General features: G+C 37.4%; 3 protein-coding genes across 4 annotated transcripts; 1 reads left to right on the top strand and 2 right to left on the bottom strand.

The window, feature by feature from the left end:
- Nucleotides 1-1,075: 1,075 nt before the first annotated feature.
- On the bottom strand, nucleotides 1,076-2,368 carry LOC107815878 (ethylene-responsive transcription factor ERF003-like). The gene is made up of 2 exons (XM_016641524.2): nucleotides 2,169-2,368; nucleotides 1,076-1,829 (listed from the first exon to the last, which is right to left on the bottom strand). Exons 1-2 carry the CDS (start codon nucleotides 2,249-2,251, stop codon nucleotides 1,367-1,369), a joined length of 546 nt encoding a protein of 181 aa, XP_016497010.1. The 5' UTR covers nucleotides 2,252-2,368; the 3' UTR covers nucleotides 1,076-1,366.
- Nucleotides 2,369-8,806: 6,438 nt separating this feature from the next.
- On the bottom strand, nucleotides 8,807-26,436 carry LOC107815879 (uncharacterized). Of its 2 annotated transcripts, none has more exons than XM_016641526.2 (3): nucleotides 26,225-26,436; nucleotides 9,305-9,486; nucleotides 8,807-9,202 (listed from the first exon to the last, which is right to left on the bottom strand). In XM_016641526.2, the coding sequence occupies exons 2-3, from the start codon at nucleotides 9,482-9,484 to the stop codon at nucleotides 9,110-9,112; spliced, it is 273 nt and encodes a 90-aa protein (XP_016497012.1). In that variant the 5' UTR covers nucleotides 9,485-9,486; nucleotides 26,225-26,436; the 3' UTR covers nucleotides 8,807-9,109. The 2 variants fall into 2 exon arrangements, with proteins under 2 accessions (XP_016497012.1, XP_016497013.1); XM_016641527.2 differs by having other exon boundaries at nucleotides 9,305-9,478; nucleotides 26,225-26,432.
- On the top strand, nucleotides 10,635-12,083 carry LOC107815877 (uncharacterized). The gene is made up of 3 exons (XM_016641523.1): nucleotides 10,635-10,837; nucleotides 11,033-11,148; nucleotides 11,212-12,083. Exons 1-3 carry the CDS (start codon nucleotides 10,635-10,637, stop codon nucleotides 12,081-12,083), a joined length of 1,191 nt encoding a protein of 396 aa, XP_016497009.1.
- Nucleotides 26,437-26,650: the final 214 nt, after the last annotated feature.

The following is a 26,650-nucleotide window of genomic DNA, read 5'->3' as shown; positions in this document are numbered from 1 at the left end:
GTTGTTCATGTCGTTACCTTTTCTCTATAATACTCTAATGTCATGTGGGCTGTGAGCTGACTTGATTATCTGCACGTGTGTTGGGGTTCTGTGTAGCTTGTCGCTATTGCACCTTAGTCGAGCTTGTTTTGTAGCACATGGCGCTATCTGTCTCTCCAGGGTTGTATGTTTGCACTTGGCGTGCTTGCAGTCGATATTCGGGTATTTTGTAGGCATAAGCATTATGTCTTGATGGGTATTTCTTTATTTATTGTTATTTATGGATCGGGTGGCATGCTGCCACGGGTATGTTGTTTGGATCGGGTTGCACGTCGCAACAGTGTCATGTTTGAAATAAAAGGATTACAATTTGAAGTTAATGCATATGAATTTAAAGATAATAATGGAAATCTCCTTTTCAAAATTAAAAACTGGCGTATGTTCCTTAGTATGAAGGAGGTTGCAATCTCCCTTTTCAGATAGGTTAAGCAAACAACATTTGTGGCATGCAGACTATGTATCATATCTAGCAAAGAGATTTCAAAAGCACCTGAAGTAGGGACAAAAGCTGCAATTAGTCCCTCTATGATTTGTAGTCTAATTTGACATCCAAGGGTATAGGGTATAGCCTAGTGGTCAATGAAGTGAATGCAAATCTTAGAGATTGCAAAATGCACTTATATAAGTTCACAATTTTTTTTTGACATTGATTATGGTAATTACAACAGTCCATTAGGAAAATCAAAACCTAAAATAAGGAGAGATTTGATGGGAAGTTACAAAGAAGAAGAAATGGCACAATAATAAGCGAAGAAACAATAAAATAGCAAAAATGAGAGATAAATTAATGACCCAAAGAATTGGAATAGGTTTACCTGTTCAGATCAAAAGGAGGCAAAAAAGCCAAAAAAAAAAAAATGAAGATAAGGATAAATGGTAAAGCTAGCCAAAGAAATATGCCATGTTACTCCTCTTTTTTCCAGCTTTATATATAGAGAGAGAGAGTTGGCTAATCTAAATTTCTCATAAATGTAATACGTCATAATAAAGAAAGTAGTACTCTGGAATATATATGTGATACTTATGATATTAATAGTGCCGTAACATGTTTCTTTTTATTACACTGGACATACAACTAATAGAAGGTTCTCTTAAAGCAAGAACTCTAGGAACCAAAGAGAAGGAAAGGCCTAACTACTAATGATGTATAGATTTTAGACAGAGAGGCTCATGAAAAAGACTTGTACTAATTGTGCTAAATTAGCAAAGTGGGTAGTTTCTAGTTCAGAAGCAATGTAGACCCGAGAGATGACAATCACTGATGAGGAGGAACATCACCAAAAGCAGTCGAGGTACGTGCCCAAGATATCGCTTTATAATATCTCTTTTACTGAGAAGTAACATTAGAGCAAAGCTCAATGGACCCATAATCCAATAGTTCTTCAATCATTTGTTCTATGTGATCATCTTCAAGTGGCTTAACAACTTGTGGTATGCTCTCCACATCATGTGTCAATAATGATGGCTTTGGCGCTACCATTTGTTGTTTCCTTTTTTCATAAGCAACATTTTCTTGAATGGGTGTATTTTTTGGTACATTAACATGTGAAGCTTGGATTTTATGTTGTTGTGCTGAGGTTTTGGCCATTTGAAGTGAAGCCATGTAACATTTGTGCAACTTGGCTGTCAAATTAGCTGAGAGAATTTTGGAGGAAGATGTTTGTGGCATGTTTGGGTTGTATGGGAAATTGGTTCTAGCCCTTTGACCGCACATAAGCCTTGCTGCTTCATCATATGCTCTTGCTGCATCTTCTGCTGTCTCAAATGTTCCTAACCAAATTCTTGTCTTCCTACAACCAAAATATACCATTTAATTTTTACGTTACCAAATTTCAATAACTTTTGAGTCTCGAAATAGAGGCAGTCAGGTGCACTAAGCTTCCGCTATGTGCGGAATTCGGGGAAGAGCCAGACCACAAGGGTCTATTGTACGCACTTTTATCCTACATTTTTGCAAGATACTGTTTCCATGGCTTGAAATAGATGCGGACACAGAATTTTAAGTTATATGCATTACGATAGCATCCATTTCTTTTTTGTCACAATGGGTGCGAATGTGTGTGCATATATATAGAGTTCAAGTCGAAGACAGAAACGATTGCTTAATTCAAAAGGAGAAGGCTACTTACAGTAAAGGATGGCGAATTTCGGAGACCCAAGAACCCCAATGTCTCTGTCGAACGCCTCTATATCGCTGTTGTGGTCTAGCCATTGACAATTAAAGTGCAATTTCTTTGTTTGCAAACAATGTTTGTCTAAAATACTAGAATGAGATAGGCAGAGAAATGGTTGAGGAAGTAGAGAGTGAGAAGAGACGAGGGGTTTATGTAGTTGGGATTTATTGAGAAAAATAAGCAGTGAAGCTGCTATTTTTTCCCCAGGCTTTTTTTGTCTGGCAACCAAATTAAGCAAATGACCCTACAAAAAGTTCTCAGGACTTTTGGAATTATTTTTTGTTTTTTTGTTCGGAGGATAACTTGTCGTAATTGGTAAAGTTGTTATCATGGGACCAAAAGGTCACAGGTTCAAGCCATGGAAATAGCGTCTTGCAGAAATACATGTAAGATTGTGTACCCCTTATGACCCGATCATTTCCCGCACCTGCACATAGCCGGAGTTTATTGCACCGGGCCGCCTTTGTGTGTTTTTTGTCTCTCTCATTAGTAGTTTCCAGTTGGCTTATTGGAATTGACAACTTGACATGATTGATTAATGAATTAAAATGTGTAGCAACAATTTGGTTTTCAACAGGGTGACCAGATTCAGACTCCATGACTATAATAATACTTTTTGTTGCACAAAAATCTCAATTTTAACGTATGATTGTACTGAAATTAAAATGTAGAAGCAAAATAATTAAGAGACATGATCATTAATTGCAACCTATGGGACATAATTAGTGAGTCAAGGTATGGACAAGACACACAGAATAAAGATCTTAGACTATCATAATTAGAGTACTGAAAATGCAAAATCATTTAACCGAATCTTGTTCACTATTAAAAGATCAATCTATATGGATTATAAACCCTTAAACAAAAATAGGACAAGATCAGTATTCTGAGCAAATGATTCATGTTTGATCATGGTATAAAAGAAGGTATATAATAAAAATGCAACAACGACAACCCAATCGAAACCGACAAGTGGAATATGGGGAGGGTAAAGTATACGCAGACCTTACCCCTACCTATGAAGGTAGAAAAACTGTTTTCGAAAGACCCTCGGCTAAAGAACATTATAAGAAAAACATAATAATTAAAAAAAATACAATGTAACAAAGATTATTTGAACTACCAACTATGTTCATTCATAAAAATTATAAAAATGCAATATAACGAAAATATGGTCTAAAAACAAGTGAGTTTATTATAGGGAAACTACTAGGTAGGGGTGTTCAAACCGAACCGAAAAACTACACCAAATCGAAAAATCAAATCAAACCGATTAAAAAATACAACTAGGTTTGGTTTGACTTGATTTGGTATTGAGTAAAAAATCCGAACCAAACCGACATATAAATATATAATTTTTATAAATTTTTTAAGACTTTATATTGAATTTTCTTTAAAAATTGTAGAAATATTTGGGATCCTCTCATGTGTTAACCTTGAATGCGTATATTAATGAAAAATTATTGTTAGACAACTAAGAAAATAACTATCATGTGTTACTAAAAAAGATCTCCCATTAGAATATTTTAATAAATCATATGTTTGTCAATTTTTTTAATATTTACTAAACATATATTCACTAATCAAAACTTTATTTATAACTTTAACAAAACAAGATTAAAATAATATTCATGTAATAAAAAATTTTGAAACCCCGACAAATCCGACAAAAACCGAATCAATCAAAACCGATATAGTTGATTTTGTTTGATTTTGATAAAAACCGAACCAACCCGATCCATGTACACCCCTACTACTAGGTATGTCCATTTCTAAGTAGCTTATTATAAAAATTGGCCAATTTATTAAATATTACTAATATTAGTCAAATGTAATAAATATTAGCCAATTAGCTATTTGTAGCCAAAAAGGGTCAAATATTTGTTTTCTTTTGAGTGTGTGTTATTAGAATAGATTTGGTACACTTAAGGAGTTTGAATCTCAATTTTGAGATGATTTGGCGAAGTTTTGATGTGGTTTGAATTGAAACTTTGAAGTAGAAAATGAAACATGAAAAATAATATGTGTATCACGTTGTGTATCACATATATATCATATTTGTATCAAATGTGTATCACATGTATATCCACGTATACATGTGTTTGTGATACATACGTGATACATGTTTGATACATGTGTCGCAGAAGATTTTTTGTAACTCGATTTTAACTATGAATTTTGATACCAAATCAGTCGAAGTCACCTCCAATCTTCCTCAAAATTTGTATATTGACTCATCTATATATTTTCAGTGAATTTCAACCATACCCATTGAAAATGGTCCTTTTTGGCTTTTATATATATATATTGTATTTCATCATGTTGTTTGCTACCTCATCCATGAAATTGTCTTTCCGTCTCGCATCTAATGATGTTGATCATGTTTAAAAATTATGGAAAGAGATCTTTGCGTGTGATTTTTGGAAAGAAAGAACCTTATTTATTTAGATTTTCAATTTTAATTTATATGTGTTGGATTAGTTTTAATAAGTCTATAATTATTTGGGATATTTATGTAAGATTCTCTTTATTATAGTCAGATTTGATAATTGGTTTAGGTAAGACTTACTGGCCTACTATGAACAATTAGGGATTAGCATGTGACATCATGATTATGAAATACATCAAAGGGATACTGTCGTGATTGAAGAGTTACAGGAAAAATATTTTGCATGAAATGAAATATTTCAACTTCAGCAATTTTACTGTCAATTTTGTGGAGCAGAATGTACGCAAATCTAGTTTCTGGAATTTTCTTGTCATCTAGAGCAATCTTTTGTATTTAAATGTACACTTTACTTTATGCAACATTGAAAAAAATGGCGGATGTGGTATGTCGTCTCATCTTCACTTTTCTCGACTATATATATATATATATATATATATATATATATATATATATATATATATATATATATTTCTGAAACTTATTGCGCGTGAATTCTAACTTACGGTAGGCTTGGTAGGACTTTTAATTTCGTTTTCCACATTTACTACAACTTTCATTACACTCATCTACGTTAATTATTTGGCTAATCATTTATTGAAATTAAAATAAGGGATTAAATGGTATATATTTCAAGACGAATTTTAATAAATTTATGGCTTCATACATTAATGATGAAGCAGTAATTTCGAAGGTAATTTTACTATTTGGTTCAAGAAAATTGTTGGAGTAGTCTTTAAATGAGGGGCAAAATAGTCATTTAATTTTATACTTTATTGTTTTTAAAGGGGTAATTTACTATTTTGTATTTTGTTTTAATTGAAACTATTCACTTGTATAGGAACTCTTATAGGAATTAGGCTTAGTTTAAAGATTAAAATGGTCATTTAGTTTTTGATGGGTATTTTGGTAATTCAATTCTCAATTTTGGGCTTCATACTTATAATATAGTATAATTGTCATAATATAATAGTATGTGAAATTGTATTCGGACTCGTTGATTTAAAGTTTTAAACTCTTGAATCTGCTACTACCACTTGATCCGCGAACCACGAACTCAACTTTGAAGCCCCAAAGAGTCTATTCTCGCTCCGCAATTACTCCTTAGCTCGAAATCACCTCCTACACAACATGACACACTTAATAAGTATAAAATGCTTGCAATTAAGCTCAAACACAATTAAAGTGCAGCAAATAGAAGGCAAAATATATCCAAAAATATGAGTTTCTTGCCTATTATTACTACTGTAAATGGATTCCATTATGAAATAGTTTAGGTAAATTAACCCCCACCCCAAAAAAAAAAGAAGAAGAGAGATATCTATTTCACATTCATGAAAGTGAATTGAATATGGGGCTGACACCAATTCATGTGGCAAGTAACAAGGGTGTTTTTGTTTGGACTTCATTAGATTTGTTTAAATGCAAATGCACATTGTTCCCATAATGAATTCCTCAAAATTGGAAACAATGGCATATGCTAGGGTGCTAGGAGAAAGACAGTTATATACTAATGTCTCGTAGTTTACAAGACCCATACCCTTGTAATTAATAGTGTGTGCTATACCCCACTCCCACATGGTTTGAGTTTCTGGGTAGGACACCCTTCATTTTGTAGTTTTGTACAACCATATCATTTCCAATTTGAATTTATTCTTAGATAGCATACTCAAATTAATAATAATATTTTATATAATGCAAAAGTTTTCTACATTATCAAATTATACTTACACACACATATATAGACAATTACGTATTGTTTTAAACTGTTGGGCTAAAACGGCATGATGTTGTTCGTTTTGGGTCAAGTCCACCACATTTTATGCATAAGCTCCCAAGTTTTTTCAGCTACCAATGTGGGACACTATTTCACGTAGTCCACTATCACAATCCACGGGTCTCCCCTTCGAATCAAGTTCCATGCGCCCATTACCTCGATCCAAAGGCTAATTTTGGAGATTCACCATGTACCACTCACAACTAGCTTCTTCTTGCGTGCGCATCTCAAAGTTCGTAAGGGTAAGCAAATTGAGTCACACACAATCACTCAATCATTGTCATAGTCGTCCTACTGAACTTGGGTTCTGATACCAATTGTTGGACTAAAACAACTCATTAATGATATTCACGATTTTTCTCAAAAAGTCTTACACCATTAAGAGATCCTTACATTTTATATGTAAGCTCTCAATCTTTCTAGTTACCAATGTGAGACATTGTTCGCACACCCAACATATATCACGCTAAACCTCAAAAGTATTTAAAAATTTGACACTATCACTACATACAAGTTAAACTCTATCTTCTAAATATGCTTAGGTGAGAGCAAATTCATTTCTATACAAAGTTGAGAGAGTATATCATTTTGAGCATAAGTGAATAGATTTTAACTTTAATTTTATTTTGGTTTGTCAATCGTTGATGTAACGTGAACAAACAGAGGATCCTGATAGAAAGAAACGAAGCGAACGAATCATTCGGTCAGCGGATGTTTTTCTGACCAATTTGTTTCCTTTTATCACAACCTAATCCAAATGGGGACAATCAGAATGGAACGTATTTAATGCAATATGCTCATTTTTTGTTCCTTCTTCAATTTCCTATCTTTCATATGATACCCCATCCCGAAATTCGTTTTAACAGTTCACAGGTAATTACTAAGCTTTAATATTAACATAATAAAGTTCATAATTCTATAATATAACAACAACAATAAAATACTACAGTACTTGATTGGTTAGTAATCTTTAATGTAATTCCCCAAAAGCCTTTGATTTCGCAATCTTTTATGATTGAAAATTAATTATCACGTTCTTTAGCTGGGGTTAAAAATTAGGAGAGAGAGTATACGAACAGGGAAAAAAAAATAGAGAGAGAATTTTTTTGATCTGACAGGTAAAGTTTGTGGTGATATTAGTCAAAGTCATAACTAATCTGTAAAGTTTAGTGCAAAAGGAGAATTAAACAGTTACTCACAGCTACAACTGTTATCTCACATTTTTCAAGTGCAAAAAATGGATTCTTGCCAAGCTTGTTCCATCCCCTTTTGCCATCCAACAAAAAGTAACTTACATGTAAGAATGCATTCACTTTCAACTTTTACGTAGAAGACTAAACTGAAATTACAGTAAAACAAATCAAAGACATCTTTTGTTATTTATGAATGTTTAACAGGATAAACTTAGTAGGAGTATTATATGAAATTTCTTAGGAGTATCTGTGAAATTTTTGAGTCCTCGTTTTCCTCTTCACTCTTTTTGTTTTTGCTTGAAGATCACTGTCGCCAGGAACCCAAAACGGAAGTTTAAATCAACTTTCGTTTGGGTTTGTGTTTTAAATTTTCTTTTAATATGCTCATATAAATGTAAAAGAACCTAAAGACATAAATTTCAAGTACATAAAACCTATCTCTCTATCCAAACCAGCTTCAGGATCGATTACTGAGATTGTACTAAGGAGCGGCATTTGTGTTGAAGCACTACTGAAACATGTTCTTGTTAGAACTACTTGAAAGTTATAAAAGAGAACAACAACAAAAATGAAGGTAAAAGAAAGTCCTCACAGCAATCAAGAGTGGAATGGCTTTTAATTATTTAACACAAGAGTTCACAGAAACAAAGTGCTTTAGAAATGTTTACCTTTTTTCACTGAACTAACTGATGAGTAGAAAAACTCCAATTAGGCAACTATTTTCATGATGGTTACATACTAGGATTCAAACTCAGCGACAATCACTACAATTCCAATTGTGGATAGATACCTTTTCAAAAATTAAAAAAAAAAAAAAAAAAAAAAGGCAGCCCAATGCACTAAGCTCCCGCTATGCGCGGGGTCCGGGAAAGGACCGGACCACAAGGGTATATTGTATGCAACCTTAACATACATTTCTGCAAGAGGATATTTCCATGGCTCAAACCTATGACCTCCTGGTCACATGGCAACAACTTTACCAGTTACGCCAGATACATTTCTATCTCTCTTTTTTTTTTTTTTTTTTTTTGATAAGTGGCCTTTCTATCTAATCTCTGCATAGGAGCAGGCTCAGAAACTTCAGAAGGAGCACTTTTAGTTGTTCAGGGGCTTGGGGCTCTTGCAAAGGCATTCTTTGAAAACTCGACCAGAGAATGCATAGAGTATGGAACAGAACTAAAACAAGGAGGATGTATTAGCAGAAAAAGTAGAGCTCAAACCATAAAAACGAAGGATCACACAATCATTTTGGAGGATTCATCAAAAAGTTATTGAGATGTCTTATCTAGGCATGGCTAATGTGTGATACAGCCAGCCAGATGCAAAAGCAGAAAGGATTCTTAGGCAAAAGAATCTCAAATTTTTGTTTATTATACATGTGGATAGCACGACAGAACTTGCAAGAGAACGGCTTTGGATTGCATGCAATTTTGACCTTCCAATCTCACCCTCCTTTTCCTCTTTCCCCGTTGTGAATCTTTTACTCAGATACAACAGTTCGGAGAGGAAGTGAGCTCTCAACCTCCTTTGCTTCAGCATTTCTTTCAGCAACAATTTTAGACATCCCAAACATCTGAAGGCATAAACAAATGCATAGCTTTTAAGGGTAATCCATAATGCCTAAAAAAAGAAAAAAGAAAAGGAACAATCTGTAGCTATTTGATCTGGAACTAACCTTCTGGATGGTCTTCTTGAAACAAGTCTTGTGTTCATCCATTGAGGCATTTATAAATTCATCAATGTGATCCTTTACATCCTCCAAAAACGTGGCACTTTCAGACTTCTTTTTTCGGCATGATGATGCAACAGCAGGTGCTGTTTGCGCTGGAATCTTCTCGGTTGACATGTTCTGCATATCTCATAAATGAGTAATACCATGAGATAAACTGAGGAGGATAAAACATCAGAGCCTGATTGATTCATCGTTACTTGTTATGCTAGAGTGTAGAACTGTGCTGCAAGTAATGCTCTGGCAGCTGTCTACTTGCTCAATGAATGTACGTGCTCTGAGAAGTGGTTTAGTGCATTAACTATGTTCCTATTCCCAGTAAGAGCAAATCTTAGATATAAACTTAGTAGGGTACAAATCAAAAAAACTTAGTAGGGTATGTCTAAAAATGTTAGCTAGGTTGAGAATGAGTTACCTTCGAATTATTTTAAAAGGGAAAAAGAAGAAGAGAAAAGAAGATAAGCCCCATGAGTCATGACATACTCCATGTTTTATGTTGAAAAGCTTATTCTATCAAAATCAATTGTTGCTCGCTCCTAAGGTTTTAATGGTGTCGAAAAGGATGAAGTAGCAGAATGGACACCTTTCTAAATGCTTGCTCGATCATTTTTGCTGGACAAAGTTGTCCCCAGTAAATAGTACTGGACACCTTTTGGATTTTATTAGCTCGACTTTGTTTTGGGGAAAACAATGATCTCCTGTATTTTTGTTTATTTTGCAAATATGCCTCTTGTAACTTCGCATCTTCTTGATGCCTTTCTTAATGAAAGATATTACTGCATCTAAAAAAAAATAGCAGAATGGAAGTTAACCTCACTGGGATGAAATTTTCAGATCTCCCATCCTACGAAAATCTGATCTATAAAAATAAACACAAAGGAATACCAAAAGCATAGCACAAAGCTTACTAGATTATCACAATCCTGGTATTGCATTGATAACGATACAAGAGCAGTGCAAGGAAATCGTCCCCATATGTTGTGGTTTTCTGAAGGCACGCCTACTTGAAGGAGTAAAAGGAAACCAATAAAAATAGAGAAAGGGGTGGTGGCCAAAAGAGGTTGAGTGCATTCTGTGCAACTTCACGGCCAATCTAGATAATCTGCACCAAACCTAAAGAGACTCGACCTAGATAATTTGCACTGTCCACTGTTTGATAACTTATTGATCCACAACACATACTATTTCCCGTTTGTCAGCACGCTAAATAAGCAAGCACAAACTGTCAACTAAACATCTTTTTGCAAGATGTTTGGCAAATAGAGTATAAACTGTGATGTTAAAGGCATGCAAGGCTTCTGGGGTTAACATAGAAGGGTTTGAACATGAGATTATGGGCATCATCCTCCGAATGGATCAAAAGCGGCAAATGCAGCTACAGAAACAAAAGTCACCAGGCAAGGAAAAGAGAAGGGGTAAGAAGAAGCAAGAAGCAAGAAACAGAACTGGAAAGACTGAAATGGGGCCTAAATTACGAGGGTAAAAGGAAAGGGGATGGGGACAGGTTTTACAAAGCTTTTTCTGGATGAAAGTAAAAATATTAAGCTGGAACGTGTGGGAATTGAATGAAGTTGATAAAAGGACAACAACTTCATCACTGATTAAGAAGTGGAAGCCGGATATTGTTTGTTTACAAGAAACAAAAATTGAAGAATTCCCAGTATCCTGAATTAGGCAAATATGGGGTAATCGTTGGGTTGAGTGGGCAGAGTTGAAATCTGTAGGTAACAGTGGAGGAATTATCATCCTATGGGACAAAAGACAATGGGCAAACAGGGATACTCATCAAGGTTACTACACTCTATCATGCATGTTAGAAAGCATGCATGAACAATTCAGATGATGTTTTACAGGGGTGTATGGGCCACACACAAATCCTGAAAGAGAGGAACTATGGCTAGAACTTGCAGCAATCAGATCTATCTGGAATGAGCAATGGGTTATAGGGGGTGATTTCAATGTTTGTAGGTATGAAAGTGAAAGATACAACTGTGTTAGAAGGTCCAGGGCCATGGTATCCTTCTCAGACATCATTCAAGACCTGGTTATTATAGACTTGCCTCTACAAGGAGCTTATTATACCTGGTTCAGAGGTGAAGACTCATTGCCAGCTTTGAGAATATACAGGTTCTTAATTTCTCCTGAATGGTGCGACAGTTTCAAAGCTATCAAGCAGCTAGCCCTCCTAAGAGTGATCTTTGATCACAGGCCCCTACTCCTTGAGTGTGGTGACTGGGAAGCCACCCCCTCTTATTTCAAATTCGAAAATATGTGGCAGGTGGAGGGTTTCATTGATAAGGTTAAAAACTGGTGGCAGAGTTATGTGATAGGAGGCAGCCCAGATTTTATACTTGTGCAGAAACTGAGAAGGCTCAAGGCAGACATCAGTAATTGGAACATAGAGGAGTTTGGCAGACTGGAAACACAAAAGACTAAACTATTGGAGGAGTTAGCAATGCTGGAGCAAACAACAGAGAACAGGACCCAAACACAAGTTGAAAAGGAGAAACTAATGCAGATAAGAGTGGAGTTACAACAAATAGCAAAGGTTGAGGAGGTCTTATGGAGACAAAAATCAAGATGTTTATGGCTTAAAGCAGGTGACAGGAACACTAAGTTCTTTCAGAAAGTGGCTAACTCCCACAAAAGGAACAATTACATTGACAGATTGAAGATAGGGGAAGAAATCACTAGGACCAAGAATCCATCAAAACTGAAATCCTAAGCTTTTATCAGGGGCTCTACTCAGAAAGTGAGCAACGGAGGCCTAGTGTCAACTTTGAAAACTTAGCTAGATCTCGATGGAGGAAGAAGTATGGTTGGAAAGAGCCTTTGAAGAAGAAGAGGTGATGGCAGCCATCAATTCTTGTGTACCAGATAAAGCCCCAAGGCTTGATGGTTACACAATGGCTTTTTAGCAAAAAACTTGGGACTTTATCCAGCCGGACATCATGGCAGCAATCAACCATTTCCACCATAACTGTCATATGGTAAAGTCTAGCAATGCCTCCTTCATTGCACTTGTCCCCAAGAAAAAGGGTGCAGTAGAGCTCAAGGACTTTAGACAAACAAGCCTTATTGGAAGTGTGTATAAGATAGTGGTTAAACATCTGGCAGAAAGAATGAAGACAGTGATGGGGAAACTAATCTCAGGGGAACAAAATGCATTCCTAAAAGATAGACAGATAACTAATGCAGCTCTTATTGCAAATGAGCTGCTAGATGAGAGACTCAAAAGTGGAGTCCCTGGAATTCTATGTAAACTAGACATAGAGAAGGCATTTGATCAAGCCAGCTGGTCCTACTGATAATAGGCGAAATCTGGGTGATTTAGCTATTGTTTATGCTTATGCTTGATTATATTTCAATGTCATATTATGGATAATTGATGGAAAAACAGGCTCTACTCAAAATATGTATACCTTGCAGGATAAGAAGCCTAATGATGCTTTCAAGAGGAGATTGGAATGATTTATGAGCAAGAATAACCCCTAGGAGTCGAGTGTATGCAAGGACGAGACGGAAAATAAAATCACAAAATTTGCGAGCTACTGAAGCGCGCGAACTATCGCGCTAACTTTGAAACTTCGCGCGATAGTTCGCGCGGGTCCTATCCGGAGGAAACTTTATTTAGGGGTAAACTCGGAATTCTTTCTAAAAATCCCACTTAACTTACATAAAGCAAGAACTCCATTATGAGGAGGATCAGATTTTTAAGGGGATTAAGTGCAAAAATACTATTCATCCTAGAGGGAGAGAAAGAGAATGAGGAGCTTCATCTTGGAGCTAAGAAGGAGAAGAAGAACATCTTGGAGAAGGATTTTTAAAGAGTTCTTTCAAACTTTCTTCTATTTGTTTGTTTATATTATGTTTAAGACTTTTATTGTTGATTTTTGTATGATTATTAGTTTTTTTTTTTTTCATATGTTGCGCGTGATTTTCTTTAGCTATTTTCAGATTTTAAATTTCTTGTTGAATGTTAAGATATTAATATAGTTGTATCTGGTTATTTGGGTTTCAACCTTGGTAAAATATATTGTGGGTTTAGTTTGTTGTAAGTGTGGGGTGCGTAGTACTTGAATGGGGTGATGAATGAACTTTTGTGGGAAGCCATTGTTGCAAGACCATTAGAAAAACACTGTGAAAGCTTACTGCCCACAAGGTGTTTGTGGAAAAGCCTCAATGAGCATGATTATGTAGTTATGACCAATTTTGCGTGTGAAGTCTGAGTAACCGCAGCAAGTCATAATTGTTTTGTTGAGCTGAGTTAATATATCCACATTTTGCAGGTATTATGGCACCAACGAAAAAGCGCCTAGCCACAGGTCCATCATCAAACCGCCAAAGGGCTGCTCCAGCGCGCTCTTATGATAGCACCAAATTTGTCTCCCTTGAGGCTCATAATCGTTTCATAGCAAAGGCGGTTAAGAAGGCAATTGCTGAAAGGGGCATCCACATTAACAAGGTCAAGGAACGATGCCCCCACATGTTCAATGAGTTGAAGGAGCGGAGGTTGCAAGCTTTCATTGACGAGCCAGGGGAGGCTAATGAAATGGTGGTACGAGAATTTTATGCCAATTTACCCGAGCACGTCCATCAGGTGGTCATAGTGCGCCAGAAAGAGGTAGATGCCTCCATTGAGGCGATACGCGCAGCTTATCAACTGCCCGGCCCTTTGCTTGAAAATTCGGACTTCTATGAATATGGGCGTCATCCAACCGATGCCAAGTGGGAACGCTTCTTTGATGAAATTTGTGAACCAGGGAAAACGATAGAATGGTTAGAATTTGGAGAGAAGTTTCATTCAGCTGCCTTAACTCAAGAGGCGAAGTGCTGGTTGTATGTGATCAACAGTCGACTTATTCCCTCCACAAATACTACAGAGGTGAATGGACCTCGGGCTGCGTTGATTTGGTGTTTCATCAAAAGCCTTCCCTTCGACATGGCAAAAGTGATACATGACGAGATGTTCATCAGATGTCCCCAACGCCAGTATGGTTTCTTTTTCCCTTCTTTGGTGACTAGACTTTGCAGGAATGTGCAAGTGCCTGAAAACATTCGTGTGGATGGGCTGGTAAGAAAAAGCCACAAGATAAGACCTGGCCCGACCACCAGCGAGGCAGCCCCGGCAGCAGAGATAGGTAGAGAGAATGAAAGTGGTTCGAACGCTTCGGAGGAGGAAGAGCATATGGATGTGGAGGGAGAAGTACTGGCTCAAGCACCCAGGAGATCAGCTGCAGCACTCTCACGCGCAACATCCTCTTCAAGAAGTGCTAGAGTATCCCGATCCACCACATTGGAACAAGAGGTGGCTGAGATACGCACTTCTATCCATGATTTGAATACTCGTGTGGACACAATAACTGACCGACAAGTCAAGTCGGAAAAGAAGTTCATGGGTTGGATGCGAGCTTTGGGGCGTGCATGCAACGTGAATCCCGAAACTGTGTCTGATCAAGAGTGACTCCTCCGGGAAGTACTTCTGTTTCATCTCCTGTTTATAATGAAAGACATGGGGACATGTCTCGCTTTAAGTGTGGGGTGAAAAGGAGGAAAGGAGGGTAGTAATTATTAGTAATAATTATGGATTGTTAGGTCGTTTAAATTGTTTCGGATTATTGTTTTGTTTTGGAGGTGTGGTACAATATAATATTTTGGGATTGCGTGACTATTTCACTTTTGTTTTTAAATGTTTTGGTGATCTAGTGTTGTTAGTAATTGTAGTATTGTTGGAGTAATTGTTCTTGAACATATAAATTGCGAGTTTTTTTTTTATTTTTTGGATGTTTTTGGATGTTATATTGGCGCGGTCTGATGACGGATTCTTTTAGATAAGGAGTTCTTGAGGGACTGAGCTTATTGAAAACAACAAAAAGATTTTTGTTTTTATTTTTAATATATTTTATTTTTAGGAAGTATAACAAATTCCCCTTGGTTTTTCTTTAAGCCACGGTTCTTTTCCAAGGGTTTATGTTGAACCGAGCATATGTAGTGGGTCTAAATTTCCCAATTTTCAGTTTTCAGGAGTTTTTAGTTCCAAGAATGATTTTTTTCTTTTTAGGTTATAAGCTATAGAAAAGTGAACCCATAGCGTTGACACACCTGAACACAATAGACCCTAGAGTGTAACGCGCTTAGTCTTAATTGTTGAATCTCACTGAAAGTGCCTTAATTTGTATGTTTGTACTGAATTGAATGCTCGTAATGGAGTGTCTTGATGAGCTGATCTGGAATGAGTCATATGCCATGTGTGGTGAGTATTTGTGTAGTCCATGTATTGTACTTGTGTCTAGAACTTGCCCGGTATGTGAGTTGAAGCGAAATTTGAGGTGATGCTTGGTTTGAAAAATGATGTTAGGCTTTCTTTGACCTTTTTTGAGCTTAATTGCTTATCACAAATAAAATTTGTCCCTAGTTAACCCTTTTGAGCCTTTAGACTTTTGTTTGGCACCCGCATTACAAGTCTATACCCTTTTGTTCTTAATTGACATTGTCTTGATCCTTTTACCTCTTAAAGCACGTTAATTATGAGAGGAGAGCTAAAAGAAGTAAGAAGGAAATAAGTGTGGGGTGGCTTTTGAGTGGAACCAATAAAAGGATGAAAGGGGCACTTATGTTGTAAACGAATACACCACTAGCAGAAATTGAGTGATAAGAAAAATTATATTGTGTTTTGCTCTAGCTAGTGGGAATGAATTAATAGAGTGCTTAAAGAAGAAGGGCGTATTTTTGGGATGATATTGTGTATAAATGAGAAGTGGGTTGAAGAATTTATGCTAAAAATTGCTCGTGTGATGTGTTAAAGTGCTTAGGGGTTGAGTCACTATTCCTAAATACATCCTACCCGTCCCTTAGCCCACATTACAACCATGAAAAAGTCCTAATTGATTTTGGATTGAGCTAGCCTACATTAATAGAGATTTACATTAAGGGCAAGTTTATGGTACCAATTGCATGCATGTGACTTCTTTTGTGAGAGTGAGTGATTTCCTTGATATATATGAATATATGAATTGAATGTGGGGGATTGAACTCAGTCTTTGTTAATGTAATTGTGAGGTCATATGAATTGTGACAGAAAAGAAAATCTTGACTTCTGTAAAGAGTACTTTGAGGAAGTGTGAATATTGCATGGTACTTGAGAGTCGACTTTGAGGCTAGGATTGTTCACTACTAAGCGTAATACATGTACATTGTTCTAGGTGTAAGGCATTAAGGGAAAGAGTTGAGTAAAGAATTCTCTAGTTGATTGCTCGAGGACTAGCAATGAATTAAGTGTGGGATATTGATAATAGGCGAAATCTGGGTGATTTAGCTATTGTTTATGCTTATGCTTGATTATATTTCAATGTCATATTATGGATAATTGATGGAAAAACAGGCTCTACTCAAAATATGTATACCTTGCAGGATAAGAAGCCTAATGATGCTTTCAAGAGGAGATTGGAATGATTTATGAGCAAGAATAACCCCTAGGAGTCGAGTGTATGCAAGGACGAGACGGAAAATAAAATCACAAAATTTGCGAGCTACTGAAGCGCGCGAACTATCGCGCGAAGTTTTAAACTTCGCGCAATAGTTCGCGAAGGATTCTGCCTGGAAGCTACTGAACCGCGCGAACTATCGTGCTAACTTTGAAACTTCGCGCGATAGTTCGCGCGGGTCCTATCCGGAGGAAACTTTATTTAGGGGTAAACTCGGAATTCTTTCTAAAAATCCCACTTAACTTACATAAAGCAAGAACTCCATTATGAGGAGGATCAGATTTTTAAGGGGATTAAGTGCAAAAATACTATTCATCCTAGAGGGAGAGAAAGAGAAGGAGGAGCTTCATCTTGGAGCTAAGAAGGAGAAGAAGAACATCTTGGAGAAGGATTTTTAAAGAGTTCTTTCAAACTTTCTTCTATTTGTTTGTTTATATTATGTTTAAGACTTTTATTGTTGATTTTTGTATGATTATGAGTAGCTAAATACTCTAGTATTCTTGGGTCATGGATGTTAGATGATCTTGTTGTTTGAAGCTTAGATTGAATATCTTGAATTTATCGTTATGGGTTGTTTATTTGATTCTGCTTCTAATTATTTTACTGCGTAGCTAACAGTGAAATATTATTTACGAATCTTGAGTTAAACTTGAAAAAGGAAATTCTTGATTGCATATAGAATCAAATAGAGCAAGATCCGGATCCTGGGCATCGGGTGAAAGATTCACAATTAAGATAGAACTATACTTAATTGCCTTGCTTGGTTGAGAAATAGGATTTGTAAATGCATTTGTATTAATATTAATACCATAGACATATAGGTATTAATTTAACTTGAATAGATGCATAAGAACTCGAAAGATTCTTATGAATATTATTAACCCTATAATCAATAACCCGGATAATTCAATAAATCAATCTTAAGCTAAAATAGTAGCATGATTTCTAGCAAGTCCATGACCCTGGAATATCTTTACCAAAATTGTTATCAAAATATTGTGTAATTGGTGTAGTAATTTTGTGTTGAATTATTGTGCAATTATTAAGTAAGTTGTAAATTGGTTCTTTATATATTTTGTGATAATTTAGCTTGAATTGATAATTGTTTGAGTCTTCATCAGTCGAGAAGTTGATCACAATTCCTCGTGGGAACGATACTCTACTTACTACTATATTACTTGTCGATCACGTGCACTTGCGTGAGTGTTTTGGTCACAACAACGTTCTTGACTTCACCTTCCTGTTTCTTTACCGAGGAAAAGGTGGATCAAGTTCAGTCTAACCACTGTCAAATACTCAGTCCTCATCAACAGATCTCCAGTTGGCTTTGTCTCCCCTCAGAAAGGGATTAGGCAGGGAGACCCTCTCTCACCTTTTCTCTTCATCATAGCAATGGAAGGTTTGAGCAAAATGCTTGATAAAGCAAGGCAATTACGATGGATTGAAGGGTTCAAGATAAGAAGCAACTCAGGGAATTCAATATCAATCTCCCATCTGCTATACGCAGATGACACACTAATCTTCTGTGGGGCTAAAAAACTGCAGTTGCAGTACCTCAATCTAACCCTCCTTATTTTTGAATCTATTTCAGGTCTACACATAAACATGCTGAAAAGGTCAATGTGGTACCTGACTTAGACGAGCTGGCAAGTATAATGAGTTGTGACATTGGCTCATTTCCTACTACCTACCTCGGATTACCCTTGGGAGCAAACCATAAGTCAGTGGAGGTGTGGAATGGTGTGATTGAGAAAGTGGAGAAAAGGTTAGCAACTTGGCAGATCTAGTATCTCTCAATGGGTGGAAGGGTGACTCTGATCAACAGTGTTTTGGACAGCATACCAACCTACATCATGTCCCTCTTCCCTATGCCAAGTAAAGTCCAAAAGCAGCTAGACAAATTGAGATGATCCTTTTTATAGGAAGATAACAGTGAAGGTCACAAATTCCATTTGGTGAAGTGGGCAACTGTAACTCAACCAAAGTCACTAGGTGGTCTGGGCATTAGAGATCTTTCAAAACACAACAAAAGTTTGCTAATGAAGTGGAATTGGAGATATGGGCAAGAAGGCACAAGCTTATGGAAGGAAATAGTAAAAGCCAAATATGGTCACCTAGATAATTGGAGTACCAGAACCACAAGAGCTCCTCATGGGGTTGGGCCCTGGAAGCACATCGACAGCTTAAAGGAAGTCTTCCAACAAGAAGTGTCCTTCAAAGTAGGTAATGGAGCACATGTGAAATTTTGGAAGGATAAGTGGCTAGGGAACTTCACAATTCAAGAAACCTTCCCTACTCTATTCCACCTAGCTACTGATCCTAACTCAACAGTCGCACAGAATAGATCCAACAACACTTGGGAGGTCAGGAGAAACATACAAGACTGGGAGATAGAAGAAGTGCTTGATCTACTTGGAAGGTTAGCAAATTGTACAATGAGTATCCAACACACAGATAAGCTAAGATGGGGCACTTCTAAGGAAGGGGCATATACAGTGTAGGCAAGCTACAATAAACTTTGTGCTTTGAATGAAGTTATTGACATGTGGCCTTGGAAGCTAATCTGGAAAACCAAATTGCCTACAAAGGTCAGCTGTTTTGCATGGACGACTCTTAAAGGTGCTATTTTTTTTAGAAGGTAACAATTTTGTATATATATCAACTGCACCAAGGAGGTGCATTCTTTCAAATTTACAGAAAATGGTATAGGAAGATCTTAAATCCCTACTGTACTATAGAGAGCCTAGGACATCAATAATGGATTCTGGATCTTCCATATACTTTTGTTTACACCAAAAGTGGAAAAGAACTAAACATTTCATTTTCAATTTCTGTATGGTGCTACTTCTGTCTTCAAAGCATCTCTGATTTCTCTCTTAGCCTGGTTTTGGAGTCCATTTACCTTATTAACGGGATATAAATGGCTTTTGCTCCAGTTAATGTGCAACCCAGAAATAGCTTCAAATAGAATGAATATCACCCTCATCATCTTCAGTTGTTCTCTGTCAGCATCACAGAACACCAGTGTGTCATCGGCATATTGAAGGTGTGTGATTTCCAGGTTGTTGGCTGCCCTGTGAGATACCTTGAAACCCTTGACCCAATTGTTGATTTGACCAGTTTTCAACGTGTCATTAAGGCCTTCCATGGCTATGATAAAAAGGAAGGGGGAGAGAGGATCTCCTTGCCTCAGCCCTTTCTGTAATGGAAAGAAGCCAACCGGTGAGCCATTTACGAGGATAGAAAATTTTACTGTGCTTATGCAAAACTTGATCCAGTTGACCCATCTGTCTCCAAAACCCATTTTCACTAAGAGCCCAAGTAAGAAGTTCCAATTCAAATGATCAAAGGCCTTCTGAATGTCAAGTTTGCATAATATCCCTGGTTTCTTACTTCGTATCCTTGCATCTATACGCTCGTTGGCAATGAGAATGGCGCCCATAATCTGTCTCCCTTTGATAAAGGTCATTTGTTGAGTGTCTACCAATTTGTGCACAACTTCCTTGAGTCTCTCAGTAAGTAGTTTTGAAATCATTTTATAAATGCTACTTATAAAGGAGATAAGTCTGAAATCTTTCAGTTCTTTGGCGCCCTTCTTCTTTGGGATCAAAGCTACGTAGGTTGCATTGAAGCTTTTCTCAAAGATTCCTCTATCATAGAAGTTCTGTACAACGGCTATTACATCTGTGTTGACCACCTCCCAACAATGGGCGAAGAAAGCCATGGAGTAGCTATCAGGTCCAGGGGCTTTGTCCCCGGCACATGCTTGGACACTATTCCATATCTCTTGAGCTTCAAATGGACTCTGCAACATTTGGTTTTCTTCGGCTGTGATTGTGGGACACACTCTGAGGTTGCATTGCGGCCTCCATTCTTCTGTTTCTGCATACAAGCTTTGATAGTATGTGACAATCTCTCTTTTGATATCAGTTGGGTTCCTCATAGGTTGGCCTTCTACTTCTAGAAAATCAATGTTGTTTTGTCTTCTGTGTGCATTGGCTGTTCTATGAAAGAACTTTGTGTTCCTGTCCCCTTGTTTCAACCATGTTGCCCTGGATCTCTGTCTCCATGCTACCTCTTCGTGTCTAGCAATTTCCTCAAACTCCATAGACAAGGTAGCTTTGGTAAGTATTTCATCCTCATTCAGGTCTCTTTGATCTTGAATCTCATCTAGCTCAGACAATTGAGATAGTATGTTGAGTTTCTGCATCTCCAGGTTCCCTTGGATTGTTTTGCTCCAATTTCTGAGTTTATCTTTCAAGGCTTTCAGCTTGAAAGCCAAGATGTAGTCCGGCCTTCCTTCACAAGTAAATGAGTGCCACCAGTTTTTAATCATGTCTTTGAATCTCTCCGTCTGCAACCACCAATTTTCAAATTTGAAATAGGATTTAGTTGATTCCTAGTTCCCACATTGAAGCAACAATGGGGTGGGATCAGAAGTAACTCTATGAAGAGTTGATTGTGTTTATGTTTTTAAAACCCTCATCCCAGTCTTTAGAGATCAGAAATCTGTCAAGTCTGGTTGCAAAGTTGTGTCTATCTCCTTTTCTCCAAGTGAATCTGCCTCCTAACAGTTGTAAGTCCACTAAACCCATGTCTTCAATGAATTCAGAGAAATCAGTCATTGCTCTAGTGAATCTGTTGCAATTTTTCTTTTCGGAGGGAAATCTAACTGTATTAAAATCTCCACATACAATCCAGGGGCCATTGAATAATCCCCTAGCTGCGCCAACTTCCCACCAAACCTCTTCTCTTTCTTCTCTATCGTTTGGAGCATAAATACTAGTTAAATGCCAGGTGAAATCCTGGGTTTTTCCAGTGAATTTACATGAAATAGAGTACGATGCCAAGCTACTTATTTCACCATCCCAAATCCTACTGTCCCACATAAGCAGAATGCCTCCTCTGGTTCCGCTGGCTTCCAGCTGTGCAAATTTCCCCCATTTGTTTGCCCATAGATCTTTAACAATTCTTGTGATATCACCTTCCAATTTGGATTCTTGAAAGCAATACACATCAGCTTTCCAGGTATTGATACAACTCTTGATCTTTTCCCTCTTCCTTGGCCTGTTGAGCCCTCTTACATTTCATGGTATGACGTTGACTTTCATTGATCTTTGATGATAAGGTAACCTCCCCTGCTTCTGGTGCCATTGCTTTGAAAATTGCTCCCTATATCCAGACTTTTAAGCTCTTTGAAACCCTTAGTTTTGGGAGTTGTTGCCGCTGCCAATTCTGCTTCTCCCTTGTTTGCTTGCCTCTTGTGATCAATCTTCATGAATAGCTGCAGAGCCTCCTTCTCACAGTCTTGAAAATCTAATCCAAACTTTTTGCTTAGCTTGATGATGTTTTGGTGAATCCAGATTGGAGTGTCGAAATCTGGGTCCTTCTCATCTTCTCTGCTTTGCATATTCAGTGGTTCTGCCTCTTCAATTGTCCAATTTGCATCTTCACTTGCTTCAATAATCTGCATGTTGTTAGTTGCTTGCAGTTCTGTTGAGGAATTTTCTATCTCCTTGGTGACAGACATGGTATCTTCTGCGTTGCTTGGGTTAAATTGGGCTTCTGTGCTTCTCTCTTCTTCAGATGTTGTGTTTGTGTCCTCCAAGTTTGGCTTTATTTCGTGGGTTGTAGCATGCAGGATAAGTGAAGAAGATGGAGAGATTGCGTCTATTTCTACAAATAGTGGATCGGGTCTGAGATCTGTAGAAATCCCTTTTAACAGCTTGGCCTCCAGAAGACTTTGGGCCAAAGGATCTGGGTTCAAAGGTTTTTTAGAATTTTCCTTAGGGCTTGTATTTAAAGGGTCACTTAAGAGTCTTGCCTTCTCACGTGACAGCACACGCGAGTCTTTTAAAACTATAGACGTAGGTTGTACTTCCTTAGAACAACCCACGTTCCCTGTCCCATCACTAAGATCTTGAGAGCAAAACCATAAAGCCGTGCTCTTCAATATTTGAAAATCTGGCTAGTCTCGACATATGCTGCTTAGACTCGCCGAAAATGTTGCCGGGTGCATGTCGGATCCTCCAAAAATAGTGTATTTTTGGAGGATCCGACACGGGTGCGGCATCATTTTGGAGAGTCCGCGCAACATAGGTTGTCACTGCCGGAGCTGAATCTTACCCGTGCTTCACACCATATTTGAATCGTAAAGATGATCCCTTCGCTCTCCACATCAACCACCTTTGGGACTAAATCTCTGTTCCCTTTCACCTTCAGTCTCGCCCATTTGAGGTGATTTCTGAGTTCTTGTCTCTTCTTCAGTTTGAACCCAACCTCCACAATAATTGCCCACTTCTTTGAACACTTTCTGGGACCATAGGTGTAGAGGGAGTCCAACTAGTCTGATCCAAACTTGATCAAGGTCCTGGGTTTTTGTGATAGAGATTGCTATCGGTGACCACCATTGAAGAGAAAATTTGTGATGTTTCCCGTGCCAGACCCCTTTGAGGACGTGTTCTGTAGTTTTCTTCGACGAGAATTCAAAAAGGAAACGATTTTGACCCATCTCATAGATGTTGACTCTGTGTGCCTGCTTTCATGTGCTGCTAGCCCATCGACGAATATCTAAGAGAGTGGGAATGTCAGAGATTTCCACTGGAAGGCAACCTACCACACTCCTGGAGAGGAGTTCGTTTTGGGAATAGTTGGGTTCACCTGAGATGCTGATGATACCATCTTTTTCCTGAACAAAGGCCTCATTTATTTCTCTAGTAGTCCATTTATTTCTCCTGATTGTTTCTGAGTAGGTAAGAAGATCTTCTGTATTTCTGGATGTAAATGTAACTGCCTTCTGGGCCTTGCATTTAATGAAATTTGAGATCTTAACTGCAATGTCTGTCCAACCTGTATTAAATGCCATTTCTGGGATAATAATTGTTAATTTTCTTTTGTTTTTAGCCTTCCCTTGCAAGCTAATGATACTAATATATCGTCCATGCTTGTTGTAGTGCCTCGAGCAAAAGAATTGTGTAAAGTGGTCTTGAAACTTCCATCTTCTAACTGAGTTTCCCTTCACTTTTGATGCTTCACTAATGGCATAGGATAGCCATTCCATCGTCTTTTGACTGAAAAATGTTCTTCTGATCAAGTTGTGCCCTCGCTCTATCCAATTATACCAAGTCTCTGCTCTTGATTCATCCCTTGCAATGTCATAAGATTTAAAACCCACCCTAAAATAGATTGTGTTATCATCCATCATAACTGAAAGGAAGTGTCTGCTATAGTAGCCGGAAAGACTTTCGGGAACAAATGGCCGGAAAAAAACTTCCCGACGCCGGAGAAAAGTAAAGGTGATCAGAATCTAGAACTACCAGGATGGGTTGGGTCGGAATAGGGTGCTAGAGATGCTGTCCTGAAGAAAAAAGTTGAAAAGATGTCCGGAGAAGTCTCACGCGTGGTGGAGTGCTCGCCGGCGCTTGGCCGCGCGTGGGAGATCTGATGGCGAAGCTGTCTGCAGGGGTCGCCTCACGTCAGTAGTGGCTCTCCGATGGTGTTTGTATGAACTCAAAATTCGAGGTTCACAGGCTCCTCGGGGAGTGTGCCTGAGAGCAAAGTCTTTAGGCCACACAGTTATTTAAACTTAAAGGTGCTATTTTGACACAAGACAATCTTTGTAGGAGGAGCTTCCAGATTGTTAATAGATGCCACATGTGCAAGCTAAACTTGAAATCAATCAATCACCTATTTTTGCATTGCACAGTGACTATTGATCTCTGGCAATGTTCTTCTCAATTTTTGGTATCAGCTGGACACTACCCCAGAACATTAAGGAAGCAGTTGAAAGCTGGAGCTTTTGGAAAGTCAGCAAGGCCATCAAAAGTATCCGGAAAATGGTCCCAGGGTGCATATTTTGGTGTCTTTGGACAGGAAGGAATCGAAGATATTTTGATGGCATTTCAACTCCTATTCACTTTTTGAAAGCTAGATGTCTGGTGTATCTTTTTAGTTGGAGTAATATCTCCCCTGTAAATAATGTTATTCCCTTTCTAGACTTTATTGGCTCAATGAGCCTAGCCTGATGGCCCATTTTTTTGGTTAGCTCCCTATGATTAGAATAGCACATGATGTACTGGAGCTAACATCTCTTCTTTTGTACTAACTGCATCTTCTTGATGCCAACAATACAACACCTTCATCAAAAACAAAAAAAAAACAAAAAAAAAGGGACCATGACATTCTACATCTAGAGAAAAGTTGTTTCAGATAAAGAGGAAAGCACAATAAAGTAGCATAAGAGTTCCCCTTGAAATATGTGGGATTAGTTGACAAGGCATTTAGGTAGCAGTTCAAAATTCCACAATAATTGCTGAAAGAAAGGAAAGGAGATTTAAGCCGACTTCTCTAGATAAGGCTAAGGCACAAAAGAGAGCACCAGATCCAAACATCACAGAGAACTTTCTTCAAACACATTTTTTTTTTTGGTGATAAAGTTCTTCAAACACGTTATATGCATAAGAGTTATCAACATAGGATCACTCAATTGCAAACTCCAAAAACACGTACATATAAGTAGCAACAGTATTTTCATCAAAAACTAGGAACTTAATAATAAAAGATAGATAGTCCCACACTTTCCTGTGTGATTGACCTGTGTACTTTGTAACTCAAGTCATATTTGATGAATATGATTTCTTCCAAATATTTAAGGGTGAATGCATCAGGTCATTTTATGCACTTTATGAACCATTACCGTCTGGTTAAAATTTTATAGTTAAGCGTTGAAGGTTAAAAAGATTGTCATGGTACGTATATTGAACTCAAATTTTACTTGTTCTTTAACTGATGATAATAGTTTGTACTTGCTTTGATCTTATTATGAAGTCAGTTTTTTGTCTACAGTCTATTCTTGATATCTTTAAACTTATTTAAAAAATCAAACTTTCCTATTCTAAATCAGTCTCCTCTCAAATCAAAAATAAAATCAAACTTGTCAAGCTGAGGTCCAATTCTGCTTCCATAAGCATAAAACTTCAGTACACATAAGCGGAGCTAGTGCTTTGATAACAGGTTTGGCCAAAGCCAGCAGCTTTGGTTTGAGCTTTGGTTCAAACCCTGTATTGTCTTAAAGTATAGATTGAATATGTACAATTTATTACTTAGAACCCAGTAAGTTAGAAACGACTAGAATCCCGAACCCATAAGCTTCGAATCCTGGCTCTACCTCTAGCACGAGCAGAAACAACGTGAAACTACGCAAGTGAAGCAGAGGAAAAAGGGGGGGAAAAGAAATGCACCCATGAACCAAACCCAAAAACAAAACAAAAAATTAAAACAGAGAAAATGGAAGAAGATGATAAATAATATGCACTCTCTCGCTATAAATTATGCTCATAACTCAAAACTATAAATAATTACAATAGATTGGTTAAACAATTACCTAAAATCAGAAAATTTTGGAGGGGAATCTGATAAGCGCAATCCAACTTTAAGGGCTTTTTTCTCAGACGATGAGCGCAACACTTTTACCAAATAAGCAATATTCTGATCCTTTCGCCGTCAAAATTGGCGAACAAAGTCGGAAGAGGTTCTGATGGACGAAAGAAGGAACTATGTTGTGTCTTGTTTGGTTACGAATTTTTAATAAACTAGGTGTACCCTCTGTCAACGAGTAAAAACTTATTTAAAATTTATCTTTGAGTTAGCAAATAAAAGTATAAGTTCCTCCTCTGTCAATGAGTAAAAACTTATTTAAAATTTATCTTTGAGTTAGCAAATAAAAGTATAAGTTCCTGAATGTTGATTGTGTATAATTAACTCTATAATAAAATAATTATTCAACATAAATACTTAATTATCAGTCAAT

Source organism: Nicotiana tabacum, chromosome 8 (genome assembly GCF_000715075.1).
Source record: "Nicotiana tabacum cultivar K326 chromosome 8, ASM71507v2, whole genome shotgun sequence".
Taxonomy (NCBI): Eukaryota; Viridiplantae; Streptophyta; class Magnoliopsida; order Solanales; family Solanaceae; genus Nicotiana; species Nicotiana tabacum.
The sequence above is the reverse complement of the archived record's forward strand: the minus strand, read 5'-3'. Positions and strand labels throughout refer to the sequence as shown.